Source organism: Nothobranchius furzeri, chromosome 14 (genome assembly GCF_043380555.1).
Source record: "Nothobranchius furzeri strain GRZ-AD chromosome 14, NfurGRZ-RIMD1, whole genome shotgun sequence".
Lineage (NCBI taxonomy): Eukaryota > Metazoa > Chordata > Actinopteri > Cyprinodontiformes > Nothobranchiidae > Nothobranchius > Nothobranchius furzeri.
Genome location: NC_091754.1, coordinates 45,688,532 through 45,703,588, shown reverse-complemented (window position 1 = coordinate 45,703,588; position 15,057 = coordinate 45,688,532). Strand labels below are relative to the sequence as shown.

Genomic DNA, 15,057 nt, shown 5'->3' with positions numbered 1-15,057 from the left:
CTATGTGATGGAGTTGCTAATGTTAACAGTTAGCTTCTACTAGCCAAGACATTCTCTGCTGTTTCCTGGATGCAGGAGTCAGAAATAATCACTAAAAATGGTTTGTCAGTGTTCCACTCTTTAAAAGTCCTCCTTTAATGCTCCTCTTGCACCATGTTAGTAGTGCCACCTTCATCTACACTGATGCACAGTCGTTTTGTTCTTCTGGTCTTCCCTGCTGTGCCTCCATGTTCCCCAAACCCTAATGATTTTAGAAGTCCTTCATAAAGTTCTACCAGTATTGCAACAGTGGAGCTAACGCCCGTGTTCTTGCAGCACAACCCTAAGTATCTCTTAGGTTGGAGATCCTGATCTTGTCCCACCCTGGAGCAGCTGACAGTAATTACAGTTCCACATGGTAAATACCCTTATGGTTGGATATTTGTGAATTTTTCTGATGAACTTTATTTAGATGTCTATTGACAGTATTAGTAACAGTGGTTGTTATGAAACAGATCAGTGGGCCTGGCCTTACTGACTCGTCTGCTTTTTGTTTGCCAAAGATTTTCCAGTTGACTCGTGTGTTCTGATGATTGATCACCCCATAATCAATAAATGTCATTATTTCCTGACCTTGTTTTGGTGTCTCTGATTCTTAATTTGGTTCTGGACACAAAAACTGTCTCAAGTTAGTCAATTCAGTAATCATAAAATTGTCATATTGGGCAGTTGTATCGGATCAGAGCGAGCGGAGTACGCCGTGCGACAACCTGCTCAATTAACACATTTCACGGCCCAAAACCAGCAGAACCGGTCGGGCTGATTCGGTCCAGGTTCGGTCTCAGGGTATAACTCCAGTGCTCAGCCCTGCAGTAACATGTGAAGGCGGACCAAAGTTTCCTACCTGGTATATGTGGAGAACATCGCTCTGACAGATCTGGATGCTGCGCTGGTGCAGCCGTTAAAATAACAAAACTACATTCCACTATAATTGATTATGGCTGCTCTTCTATGATGATCACCTCCCGGTCGGCCGTCGGGGATGAGGGTGGGGGGTGCGCGCGGGGTTTGGGGGCCACAAAGAGAGGGCTCGCGGGTCGGACGTGGCCCGCGAGCCGCCATTTGCAGACCACTGCCCTAGCGACATCACATGACATGCAGATCTATTGGCGTAAAGTCAAAGGACATTGCCGTGGACCCGGAACTGATAAGGATCTGAACGATCTTGCAGACTCTCTGGCCAAACAAGGTGCAGCTGTTGGTATCCCATGGTCCTTCAACCCCTTGTGGCTCCCTGACGATGTGTTCTCTCGGTCAGACCCACCCAGCATGTGTGTCGTGACTCGAGCTCAGGCCGCTAACGCGTCCACCTCTCGACCATCCGATGGTTTTGTGTCTGTTCGACCGGTCTTTTCTGAAAACGACCTTGTCAGTCTTCAGTCCCAGGACCCTGCTATCAGCAGCATGATCCTGTACCTTTCTGATCCAACAGCTCATCTTTCTTCTTCTGTCGAGCTTGACTCGGTTCTTGAGCTCCATGTTCTCTTTTGTGTTCTTGTCATTCCCTCTCTGGGTGTTGTTAACTACAACAGTGCTGCCAGAGTGACCAGTCGATCCAGTACCTCCAAGGTCAGTGACACCCACAGAGTCTGTGTTGTCTCTGCAGCAGGGTCACTTCACCCTGGGGTGGGGAAAACTACCTGCCCCAGGGAGGGTGACAGTTGCAGTGACACTCCACCTGAGACTTCGCACCCTGCGGTGGGAACACCACCTGCCAAAGGGGGGTTGATGGTGGCACTGAGACTCCAGTTGAAGCCTATAGCACAGGATTCCTCATGCCTCTGAATAAAGTGATCATTTTCAGCTCATATGAGTTTATCATGAAATGAACAATAATGGTTGATGAATAATAATAATAATTACGCTGTCCTGGAGAAAAGTCCCAGTGATGTGGGTTATAGATTCCTCTCTGAAGAGGATAAGATGTGGTGCTTCTCCCTTAAGGAGTTTTAGCTGCTCACCAGGGGGAGATGCGCATGCGCTGACGGCCGATCACCGGACAAAGCAGTGTTTGAAGTTGATGGCAGCTCTTTAGCAAACATTCACAAACAATTTAGATGCATTTTTGCCTAATTTAACTACTGACAACGAAAAAATAATCTGGTAAGTATAACTCGCTCAATCTGGAGGTAAGTGAAGGAAATTTAGAAAGTTTGTTAAATTATATTGACAAAGTTTTTGAAGTTTTCGTCATGGGTCCAAAGAAATCAGCAGCTGAGCCTGAAACACCTGGGATCAAGAGGAGCCGTCAGGACTCGCCTGAGGCCTCATCTCCCCGGAAGGACGTATTAGAATTATTAGATTCTATTGATAAACGGCTTCTGGGATTTGAGGGGCGACTTCATCTGCTCGACGTTCTTCACCAGGAGTTTCAGAACCTCCGATCATCTCTGGAGTTCAGTCAGGAGCAGGTTGAGCGGCTCGCTGCTGAGAACGCATCTCTGCGGGAGTCCGTTTCTTCTCTGGAAGAGGGAATGACGTGGATCACCCAGGACAACAGAACTCTGAAGGAGACGGTTTTGGACCTTCAGGCCTGTACCATGAGGGATAATCTGGTGTTTGCAGGCCTGCCAGAGCAGGTGGGAGGGGCGGAGAACTGCAAGCAAACAATAAAAAACTTTCTCCAGACCCAAATGAAGATACCCGAAGAAACGGTAAAAAAACATCACCTTTCACCGGGTACATCGCCTTGGAGCTAAAAGAGGGGACAGCAGAAGACCTCGTCCCATCGTGGCTAAATTTGAACATTTTAAGCAGAAGAATCTTGTTAAAGGTCACGGAAGAGAGCTCAAAGGGAAAGATTTCAGCGTCAATGATCAGTTCCCTAAGGAAATTCTGGATCGGCGCCGAGTCCTCTTTCCGCTGCGCAAAAACTTTATCCAGGATGAGAAGAGAGCTGTCATCTCGGTGGATAAGCTTCATGTGGACAATAAGCTTTACAAGGAGCGAGGAGTGACTGACTGGCTGTATTAGCCCAACATCAGGTCAGACATTTATTATTCTTATCAGGATTCACTGGGTTTGATCACGTCAGGATTAAAACAGCTGCTAAATCCGTATTCTAGATGATGAGATCACCTGTTCATCACCACTTCACACCCCTACCACCTTTTCTTTTTAGTTCTTTCTTCTTTTTTAACCTGTATCTGTATTTTCCTTTCCTCTCTTTATCTGCTTCTGTACCTTTACACCTGTATGGCACAACCACACAACTTTCCAACACTGCGTCAGACTCGACACATACACACACACACACACACACACACACACACACACACACACACACACACACACACACACACACACACACACACACACACACACACACACACACACACACATACACACACAAAGGCAAAGACAAAGCAATGTGTCTATAGATATATTGTGATTTCTTAGTAAATATTCTATTTGGTGAGAGATCACTTGTCTTTAGGAGTTTTCTAAGTGACTCAGAAAGGTGTGATGTCTGGGTTATAAAATACATTTGGCTGTTGGACGTAATTTAACAAGTTATCAGATTAATATCAACCACTCTGACGCCATTGTTTAGTCTACACACGGAAGCTCTGGAGATCCGGTCTGCGGGCGAAGCCGTCTCTCAGAGCGAGTGAGTGGACTTCTGATGAATCTGAAGATCGTAGACACCCTCAGCATATGCACGACTGGTCAGAAGATACTTCCCAGGTGGCTTCTGGTGGACGGTTTCACGTCTGATGCGTGGGTGGTGAATTGAGTTAGTAGATTGTTCTAAAAAAGGATGGTTCATGTGCTGCTAAAATTATTCTGCTGAAACATCTGGTTGATTCTCCATAGGATGGTCATTTAGCATGAGCTGTGAGCTTTGGATGAACTCGGAGCTCTGGATGAACTGGGGAAACAGGAAGTGAGTTCACTTTTAATTCTGAAAGACTTCTCCAACCTCACCCATCAACACACCGCTGTACAGAGCACTCACAGCTCTGCTACATCAGTAAACATCTGCAATGGGACTTTGTTGTTCAAACTCATTTATATTCACACATTTCTAATTATCATTAAAACTGTTCCACAAATTCACTCCACAGAGTCTGTGGCACAGACGACCATGCACATTTGCCTCATCGTTGAACGTGCTTGTTGTGTGTGTGTGCACGCGCGAATGTGTGCGTGTGTGTTCGCACGTGTGCGTGTTCACGCGCGCATGTGTGCGTGTGTGTGTATGTGTCATACGTCCGCCCCTCCATCTGGTGGCGCTATTTTATGTTGTCATCCAACTAAAGCAAGGCGAAGAAGCGCGTCAGCTGACCCACACACCAATAATGAAACACCAGCGGCCTTTCGGCAACGGGCAGTGATAGAAGTTCTCCCGGTCCAGACCGAACCAGCATGGCGTTCATCACAGCGAACTGGAACCCAATGGGAGACGCCTTTTATCGGTCAGTGTACCGCCGTCCTCTCGCTCTCCATTAGCTAGCATCCGCGGCTAACCGATGTTAGCTATCTGTAAACAAGCTGTGCACGCGCTTCCAGTCTGTTTAGGAACTGCAGATGTGCACGCGCCCACAGGCTGCTGATAGTTGTTTAGGGTGGAAGTAAACATCTGTTTTAATGCAGCTGTTTCTTAGCAGGTAGGTTCGTGACTTTTCTGCCTGGCGTCTGTTTACTAGTTACAGGCGACTTCCTCTTCCTCTCCATCCTCGACAACATCTGTCCTGCAGTAAACCCTACTTCCTGGTTTAATGACAGCAGCCTGAAGCACCAATGCAGAAAAGTTGAGCGCTTGTGGAAGAAATCCGTCTCTACGTCCATCTACTGCCTCTAAAGGATCTTCTGACATCCTTTAACTCTGCAGTCAGCGTCACGAGGGTATTTCTCCATCCTGGTGTCCCAGAGAAAAGGGAACTCCAATGTGCTGTTTAACAGCAGCATCGTCTCTCCTGCCTCTCATACAGCCTCCATCCACTCTGTTGCAGACTGAAAAATTTCTGTCTTTCTTTGTGGACAAAGTCAGTAAGGTTAGATCTAGCATCTCTCCTTCAACCTTATCGCCGCCTCTCCCGACTCCAACCAGGCCCATCATCCTAGATAGCTTTGCTCCTGTTTCTTTGCCTGAGTTAACCAAACTAGTTAACTCTATGAAGACCTCTGCATGCCCCCTCCACATCTTACCCTCATCTTTGTTTAAAAGTGCTTTTCAGTCCATCGGTCCCAGCGTGCTCTCTATAATTAATGCTTCTCTGGTTTCTGGTCAGGTCCTTGCTTACTTTAACAACGCTGTAATCCACCCGCTTCTTAAAAAACCGAGTCTCGACCCCTCTCTCCATAGCAGCTTCAGACCCATCTCTAAACTTCCGTTCATCTCCAAGATCTTGGAAAAGGTTGTGGCTAAACAACTCACAGCTGCTCTTGATGAACATAACATCTATGATAGCTTCCAGTCAGGTTTTTGTAGAGCTCGTTCTACTGAAACAGCTCTTCTTAGGGTCTCTAATGACCTTCTGACTCACAGTGATGCAGGGGACTGTTCTGTTCTGGTCCTGCTGGACCTGACTGCAGCCTTTGACACTTGACCATCACCTGCTACTGGAGAGGCTGAGAGACTGGGTAGGCCTATCAGGATCTGCTCTGGAATGGTTCTCTTATCTTTCTGAGCATTCCTTTTCTGTGGCCGTCTCCAAGTTTAGGTCCTCCACCACCTCTCTTACCCATGGTGTCCCACAAGGTTCTGTGCTGGGGCCTCTGCTCTTCCTCCTCTATCTGCTTCCTCTTCAGCACATCCTGAGCTCCTTCAAAGGAATCTCCTACCGTCTTTATGTAGATGACATCCAACTGTACATCTCCTTTAAGCCCCATGAGATGTCTAAGCTGCAGCTGTTACACTCCTGCTTAGACTCTATCAAAACCTGGATGGCTGGGAGCTTTCTACAGCTGAATGAAGATAAGACTGAGATCCTCATCTGTGCTCCAGACAAGCTGGTTCCCAAAGTCAGAGACTCTCTTGGTCATCTTGCTTCCCACACCAAACCTTCTGTCAGGAATCTTGGTGTGACCTTTGACCCAGCTCTCACCCTGGATTCGCTTGTCAGTTCTCTTGTTCGCTCTTCCTTCTTCCATCTCAGGAACATTGCTAAGCTGAGTCCCATTCTGTCCCGCTCTGAACTTGAGACAGTTCTCCACACCTTCATCTCCTCACGCTTGGACTACTGCACCTCTCTCTCTGTCAACTTCAGGGTTCATTTCAAGATCCTGGTTCTGGTCTATAGGGCCTTACATGGACAAGCACCATCATACATTAGTGATCTTCTCAGTCCCTACACCCCCAGCAGGTCTCTGAGGTCCAGTGACCAAAGCCTACTGGTTGTCTAGCACCAGGCTAGTGGTCAAAGGTGACATGTCATCTGCTGCTGTGAACCCCAGACTCTGGACCTCTCTCCCCCTGAGCTGATATCAGTGGACTCAGTGGTCTCCTTTAAACTCACCTGTTCAGGCTCTGGTGGGACCTTCATCATCACCCTGTCCTTGTTCTGCTCTTTCTACCAACTCCACCTTTCCTGGGATCCACACATTTCCCTCTTTCCTGTTCATTCTCTCTCTCTCCCTTCCCTCAAATGATTTTTCTTTTCTCCTTTTAAACATATTTTTAATCATTTTAGAAATTTTTATGCCTTATTTATTTATTTTTTTTGTGTGAAGCGCCTCATGATTTTTATCTTGAGAGGCGCTATAGGAAAGATCATCTTCTTCCTGCAAACTCCGTCAGTAACGAAATACTCAGACTGCTGACACTGACGTCATATTCACCGGTCTGGGTCTTCGGGCCGTCCACGTCACACACAGAAGCGTTTAAATGTCTGAAATATGAACAGAGTCTGGTGTGAGATTCTAGAAACCGGATAAGGCGGCGCTGCGCTCGTGCGTGTAAGTAATCTTCTGTGCGCTTGCAGGAAGACAGAGCTGTATCAGATGTCCTGGAACATCAGAGATGGACTTGGAGACAGTTTGGTGGCAGCAGCTCCTTATGGAGGACCCGTCGGTGAGTTCTTTGTTGTTTACAGATGTTTGTTTGTAAACAAAAGCTACTATTGCTGATGACAACAGCTGTTTACAGTAAACAAGAATTAGGTGTGTGTTATTGTTGGTTTCTTTGTGAACGCGACGTTTCTGTCCCAGCTCTGCTACGAGAACCCCACAGACGTTCTCCCAGTTCCCGTCCTCAGTTAGAGATTTATTCTGCATCGGGAGCATCCATCACCAGCTTCCCCGTGAGTCAGAAAGCCACCTGAGTTCCTCAACAGCCCGTCACACCTCAGCTTTATTCACACCTGTCTCACCTGGTTCTTCTAGTGGAAGAGCGGTCCAGTGGTCCACCTGGGCTGGTCGGTCAGTGATGAGCTGCTGTGTGTTCAGGAGGACGGAACTGTCCTGATCTATGACCTCTTTGGATCCTTCAAGAGACACTTTAGTATGGGACAGGTGAGCCTTTTGATTAGCTACCTGTCGCCGTAGGACAGGTGAGTCTGTTGACTTATTGTTCTTTGTCTTCAGGAAGTGGTCCAGAGTCAGGTGTTTGAGGCAAAGGTGTTCCACTCGCCTTATGGAACGGGTATTGCCATACTAACAGGCTCCTCCCACTTCACCTTGGCAACAAACATTGAGGACCTGAAGCTCCGCAGGTTACCTGAAGTTCCAGGTAGTTGTTCCCTGGGTGTTTTTGTCCCTAAGACAACGGTCTCCTACCTACCTCTGACACCCACCTGTCTTATCTTGTCAGGTCTACAGGGAAAGCCGTCCTGCTGGGTTGTTCTCACTCAGGACAGACAGACTAAAGTCCTGCTGTCCACTGGACCAGAACTCTTTGTCCTGGACAACACGTCCTGTACTGCTGTGGTAAGAACACGTCTACTGGCAGGTGTCCAGGTGATGTCGGATTGATCTGTCTCATTCCTGTCTTTACATCTTCAGTGTCCTCCAGGTCTCAGTCCTCAGGCTGGAAGCATAGTCCATATGTCCGTTTCTTTCAGCTATAAATACCTGGCTCTTTTTACTGACACTGGACACCTGTGGACTGGCCTGTCCAACCTACAGGTAAGGAGATTTCTGACTTTTTTTAAAGTGGGCAGGGCTTTGCCAGTGTGGATCATCGACAGGTGTTTTTTTTTTTCTTCTGCCTCAGGACAAGCTGAGTGGAGTTGACACAAATCAGAAGGAAACGCCAAAACAGATGGTCTGGTACGTTTCAGCCGCTCGCCTGTTTGTTCAGCCGCTCACCTGGGTTAGTGGTTTTTCACTGTGTTCACCTGTGCAGGTGCCGCAGACCGAAAACCCAGCAGCCTTCTGTAGTGTTGATGTGGGATAGACTGCTCCTGGTGGTTGGAGTGTGTAACGACACCATCCAGTATCCTTAACAGATCCCATCCTAGACATGATCTTAGTCCTAGATCTGGTGGTGGTTCTGGTCTGGTTTTCCATATTGGGTCAGAACCGGTCTCTTCTCAGTGACCCCTTGACTCCAAACCCAGGTTTCCTCTGGAGGATCAGTCTGTGTTAGTGGGAGAACTGGACGGAGTTCGGATCATCAGCTTGACCAGTCAGGAGCTTCTTCAGGAGGTTCCTCTTGTTTGTCAGGACATCTTTAAGATTGCCTCCATGGCTCCTGGAGCTCTGCTGCTGGAGGCCCACCGGGAGTACGAGGTACACCTGTCAGAGCTCACCTGCTGATGTCCGGCCGGTGTCTCAGCTGTGATGTGTGATGTCCTGTTTGTATAGAAATGCAGTCAGAAGGCAGATGAGTACCTGAGGGAAATCAAGGAGCAAAACGTTCTGGGAGATGCTGTCCAGCAGTGTGTGGAGGCAGCAGGTCATGAGTATGACACGGACACCCAGAAGGCCCTGATGAGGGTGAGATCTCCAGATGTGTCCAAACTCTGGGCCAACAGAAGCCCCATAAAGAAATCCAGTTTTCTAAAAATCAAATGTTCATAAATGGCTGATTTGAATTAGCCATTGAACAATTTATCGCCCAGTACCAGGTGAGTTGAGGATGTGTGAAGTGGTGTAATAGGATATCTCGTCCACCAGGCGGCGTCCTTTGGAAAGTGTTTCCTGACTGAATTTGGTCCTGATCCTTTTGTGACGACCTGCCGAGAGCTACGTGTCCTGAACGCCGTCAGAGAGACCAGCGTTGGAATGCCGCTCACTCATACCCAGTATCCTTTTGTGCTTCACAGTAGCATTGTGGGAAATGTAGTTTGGTGCTCCATGTGTTGACCGAACATATTTTAACAATGCTGTGGTGCTACATCTGAAGCCAGGCCATGATTCGACTGACCTAGCAAACTTTAGGTCTGTCACAGCTACCACTTCTCTCTGCTTACCAGCTCAGTGGCCTAGTGGTAGGGGGTCTGCTCTGTGACTGGGAGATCAGGTTCAAAACTGGTCAGGTCATTCCAAAGACTTTAAAAATGGGACCCAATTCCTCTCTGACACTCAGGTTTAAGGGGTTGGATTGAAGGGTTGAACCACCAAATGGTTCCTGAGCGCGGCTCCACCTGCAGCTCACCGCTGCCCTCCAGTAGGATGGGTCAAATGTGGAGATGTAATTTCACCGGTGTGTGATGATGATTCTGGACTTAAACTTTAAAGTGTTGGAGAAGTTTGTGTACCAGCAGCTGATGTTGGTTTTGGACGAGCATGGCTGTTTAGAAGTGTTCCAGTCTGGTTTTAAAGATGGGCGCAGTGCTGAGTCCACTCTTTTAAAAGTTTTCATCACGTGATCTCAGCCAGTGACTCAGGGGATACGGGGATTCTGCTATTCTTAGACCCTGTAGACCACATTATTCCAGGGTTTCCCCCGTCGCATCATAAGCCTGGTGGGTCACCAGGCCAAGTGGCCGCCCCGTCCTCTTCTGTCACGGACGGTAGCAGAACGATCCGTGTGGGAAAAACAGGGACCATTGTATTTAGCCCGAATGTTAATCTTGCCTCAAAGCAGGAAATGGACCCTTCTTCTTTGGCACCCTTTAAAAAGGGTCCTGTCCCTGATCTGGGTGTGAAGTTGGAGGCTTCACTTGACCTGTTTAACCCTAACACCCCCCCAATTGGGGGCCTCTACAGTTTCATGTCCCAAACATCTACAACTGTCCACACTAACCAAACACAACTAAAACCACAATCAAACAGCCCGGATGGGAAACAAGGCCATTTTAAACTGTAATAAATGAAGATACAATGATATTTGAACTTTATTTTAGAAGAGCATCTGACCTTCTCTGGTGTCTGCTGGGAAAAAAAAACCTTGAACAAATTTAGTTGAGGACCCCTGGAATAAATAAAACAATAGACTAAATTTCCTAAATGGAATTTGAACTCACAACCTCCATCCTGTCAGCACTTTCACACAGGGCAGCTCTTCTAAAATAAAGTTCTAGTATTATTTTATCTTAATGTATCAAAAACCAAACAATGCTTTGTTTACAATCTAAACTTATGATTGCAGCTGTAGCTGTGCTCGGGGAATGCAAACAATCACTGACACTTGGGACATGAAACTCCAAAGGCCCCCAATTGGGAGGCTCCAGAGCCCACAGAAAAAAGGCCTAGGGCCTAAAGGGTTAAGCTAGAGATGAGTATAAATGGAATGATGCGCTCTTGCTTTTTCTATCTTCGGCACCTATCCAAGAACAAGCTGCTAGTGTCCCATGCACACTTGGAGACAGGAGTCCAAGTTTTTATTACTTCAGGCCTAGACAACTGCAACTCCCTTTACTCTGGAGTTAGTAACACTGCATTAACTCGGCTCCAGCTTGCCCAAAATTCTGCAACTAGATTCCTGACTGTCTCCAGAATGTAGGAACGCATCACGCCTGTCTTGGCTAATTTACAAGACATCCCAGTTTGTTTCAGAGCAGGGTTTAGGGTGCTTATATTGAGTGTTTAAAAGTGTGGTTGACTGAAAAAACATTCAACAATTATTATTTTTGATTAGGGCTGGACGATATAGAAATAAAGCGTATCGATAAAAAAATCATATTGATCATATTGTTTATCCTGTTTGTGTAGAGAGACGGGCCAAACCCTTCCCCCGCGTAGTCAGGAAACGGCTACGGAGAGCTGGAAGACCAAATTACCGGGAGTGTAATCCTCTGAGTAGAGGATGCAAATGCATCGTGGATTTAGCTTAACATGATAGATTTTTTTTCTCTAGACAACAAATAATTACTTGTAATATTGTGGTGGTAGCTAACTAGTAACAAGGTCACAATTGCTTTAAACTTGCTGTGTGTCATCGTACAACCACACCGAACACATATACATGGTCGTTGGTTCAAATCCCTTTAGCTCTGCCCCTTGAAGCTGTTTGGCTCTGGATAACACACTCAACATCTTACTTACGCAAAACTAGCACAATTTTAATTTCTTCTTTTTTGCGTGTTCAGCACTTTGACTTGTCTCCTGGTTGATGGAAAGTGTTATAGAAATAACGTTGACGATGACGATCAGGCTATTTCTATGGAGACAGATTCTTGACCTTCAACCTCAGATTTAAACAAATGACTCTACAGGTGCTAATTGACAGGTGAGTCTTAACTTCCAGCCAGCTTTTCTTCATGTCTTACTTGTGTCTCAGCTGTCCCATGTCTGGCCCACTTCTATTTTAAATTTAATTCAGGTTTTTTATAAAGCACCAGTCTACCAACCCCTCCCTGGTCTGCCACCTTACCGTGGTGGAGGGGTTTGAGTGTCCCAAAGATTCTAGGAGCTATGTTGTCTGAGACTTTATGCCTCTGGTAGGGTCACCCATGGCATACAGGTCCTAGGTGAGGGATGAGACAAAGTGCAGCCCAAAGACTCCTTGTGAAGAAAAACATAAATGGAAAAGGTGTTCCCTCGCCCAGACACGGGTCACCGGGGCCCTCCTCTGGAACCATGCCTGGAGGTGGGGTACGTTGGGTTAGGGTTAGGGCACTTTACAACACAATCATTCACCCATTCACACACACATTCACACACTGGTAGTGATGAGCTACATTGTAGCTATAGCTGCCCTGGGGTGCACTGACAGGTGAGTCTGCCGTACACAGGCGCCACCGGTCCCTCCGACCACCACCAGCAGGCAAAGTGGGTTAAGTGTCTTGCCCAAGGACACAATGACAGCGAAAGACTGAGCGGGCCTTGAACCTGCAGCCTTCCGATTACGGGGCAAGCGCTTAACTCCTGTGCCACCGGTTTATAAAAGTAAGAATTTATTTTACAAACAATTAAAACTTGACAAGTTAACTAAGCTTTTACTGTGATGGATGGAACTAAAGGTTATGTATGAACCTATGCGGTGTTAGAACTTCTTTATCTAGGAGAGCTGAGTTCTGGATGTAAAAGAATTTGGTTTGCGTTAAGCTATGAAGTTGGTTATTATCAAAACACATCAGACACAATCTGTCATGGTTACGTACCCACTCTAAGACCCTCGTGATAGATCTGGAATGGCGAAGTCCTCGGACTTCCAGGCACCGAGGTCCGTAAAAGAAACTGCGGCCCCACTAAACCGGTCTTAGAGTTGTCTCCAGGTCACAATAGACGGATGGAACCACGCGTCTGGGACTCTTAAGAAGTCTAAACAATATCAGCTCTTTCTGCAGGAACTGTTGCTTATCAGCTTCGCAGGGGCAAAAATATTTTGACGACGTGTCAAAAACTTTGATGGTTAAAGAGGGTTTTACTTCAGGTGGCCGGTCTGAAGCTTTCTCTACAACTGAGAGATCACCTGAGAGTGATCCAGTTTTGATGTCCTCATTTTATGATTTGTGTAGCCAACCAAAGGCTGACAAGTTGAGGAATATTACAAAGACAAACCAGAAACACGCCTTCTTTGATACGGAGGCTCTGACTGAAGCTTGGTTTATGCTTGACGCATTCACTTTCCGTGCGGTGATGCGGCTCACGGATGGAACGCACTTCACAACTCACAGCGTTTATGGTTCGTGCGGCTCGTCTCTGCGGTGAGCCAATATTCTCCCAAACTGAACGGGGCAGCATGGAGCTCTACGGCATGCATCCAACACTACACCATAGTAGAAGTAGAAATTACTGTTTACAACATGGCATTTCAGCATTTTTAACAGCGTCCTCGTCTTTTCCGACAGTGCGGGCTATTTCTCTCCAAGAATTATTTACAACATGTTGATCACGGTGATCTCTGTGAGCTGAATCATACAAATGTTTGTATTTACGAACCTCTGCCATACTAGTTCTTGCCAGTCCGCCATGTTTTTCCGCGTCCGTCTGTCCGCGTGGTTAGAAATTTTCCGAGGTGCGTGTTGCGGAAATTCTGGGCCGTGCGGAGGCGCGGTGGAGGGGTGTGGTTGTTAAAATGACGCAACTTTTCCGCGCAGAGTCTTGCGGACCTCGCGGACGCGTCAAGCATTAACCATCTTTAAGGTAAAAAGCTATTTATGTGTCACAAGTTCAATTTAACCTTACTTGAGCTTGTGTGAGTGCAAATGGTGATGACCTTGCCATATAAACAACATTAATATTCATTTCAAACTTCAATCATTGAGCACAGATTAATGAAACTTTTCATTATATTATATTTATAATAAGTAGCAATAAACAAATGTTTATTTAATGATCAGGGGCGGATTTAGCAATTTGGGGGCCCAAGGCAAACACAGACATGGGGCCCCTTACACTAAATTTTCGACAATCTTACCTTTAACTGGATTTGCGAAACTCTCCCCTCTTCCGACATGAGTTATTTTCCCTTTTTATTAGTCCTCCTCTTTTTCCTGTATTTCCCTCCCTTTGAGCGCTTTCAATATTTGTTCTGCTTTCTTCTTCCTGTCAGTGCTCCTGTGCTTTAGCCTTAGTTTTTTTTTTCTATTTTCCATTTTGGTCTATGTTTTCCTCCCTTGAAACATTTTCCATTGTCTTTCCTTCCTGCTTCCTTTTGATGTTTACATAGAAAAACGACGTCACTTTCAGAAGTGAAAATAAAAGCTTTTAAGAGGCTTTTAAGCCTTTAAAAAAATCAGCTTAAAAGTGAAAAAAGTAAAAAACAAATTTGAATTTTTTACATTTATTACTGAACAGGAACTTCTAAATTACTGGGTGAACAATTTGGAATGAACAAATTAAACTTTGAACTGTAATGCATCTATTCTTAAAAAAGTATGAACCTTGGTATCATTTTTAGCAGTTTTAAGACCATTTATTTTTGTAAACTTTCAGACATTTTTATTTGATGTGGTAGACCTTGAAGCAGTTTCTCTCCAGCTGCAGGCAGAGCGCACCTCACACTGCCATGGGGTGCTTCTCTTGCACACCGTGCACTGCTATACCAAATACTTTTGTTTTAGCAAAAATAATTATTTATTGTAAAAAGATAAATAATGCTGGAATGAAGCTGTATCTTACAATTAGCAAATAGTTGAGGGTTGTTAAAAAAAAAACGTTCATATCCTGGTTCACTGGAGATCTGTCCTTCTTCGTGGTCACTGTCTTCAGATATGAGCCTTCTGGGACACCTAATGGATCTTGTTGATTTTCTTTGAGGCATTTCCATAGTTTCATGCTGCTTTTTATGCTGATTAGCTTCCCCGTTCCGTTATCCGCTTTCACCGCAGCGCTACGCTCCGTTTCAATCAGGCTGTACAGCAGGATTTCCCCTCGTAGCGATATTTTCCATAACTCCGATTGCTTCATGCTATAGATCGTTGGAAAGCTGCTTGTATGTACTTTTAGGAACCGTTGGAATTATTTGCATCTGATCAGCCATTCAAAAGTTATAAAATGGACATTTTGGATGACAAACTCAGCATGCCTCTGAATCTGTGTTGTGATTTGTTGTGCTCAAGACAGGGAATCCCGGTGGCTACCGTAATGCATTGTATATGCACGAAAAGCCCCATTTTTAATCTTTTAAGCACTTTTGGAATTTTAATGATATCTTGAACGATTCAGGAATTATGGTAATAAGAAGTGCGCATGTCCAATCCCGTCTGCGGCCACTGGTTGGTAATAAGAATATTGTGACATTAA

General features: G+C 45.8%; 1 protein-coding gene across 1 annotated transcript in view; it reads left to right on the top strand.

Moving 5' to 3' along the window:
* Positions 1-4,290: 4,290 nt before the first annotated feature.
* The window catches only part of vps16 (VPS16 core subunit of CORVET and HOPS complexes), a 32,632-nt gene continuing 21,865 nt past the window's right edge, over positions 4,291-15,057 (top strand). Inside the window, exons 1-13 of the mRNA XM_054743063.2 lie at positions 4,291-4,457; positions 6,966-7,054; positions 7,192-7,283; positions 7,366-7,494; positions 7,567-7,711; positions 7,793-7,908; positions 7,984-8,106; positions 8,195-8,250; positions 8,327-8,416; positions 8,541-8,712; positions 8,788-8,919; positions 9,100-9,227; positions 11,561-11,596. Of these exons, the coding sequence (XP_054599038.1) occupies positions 4,408-4,457; positions 6,966-7,054; positions 7,192-7,283; positions 7,366-7,494; positions 7,567-7,711; positions 7,793-7,908; positions 7,984-8,106; positions 8,195-8,250; positions 8,327-8,416; positions 8,541-8,712; positions 8,788-8,919; positions 9,100-9,227; positions 11,561-11,596 (1,358 nt within the window). The 5' untranslated portion in view covers positions 4,291-4,407. The remainder of the gene's footprint in view (positions 4,458-6,965; positions 7,055-7,191; positions 7,284-7,365; positions 7,495-7,566; positions 7,712-7,792; positions 7,909-7,983; positions 8,107-8,194; positions 8,251-8,326; positions 8,417-8,540; positions 8,713-8,787; positions 8,920-9,099; positions 9,228-11,560; positions 11,597-15,057) is intronic.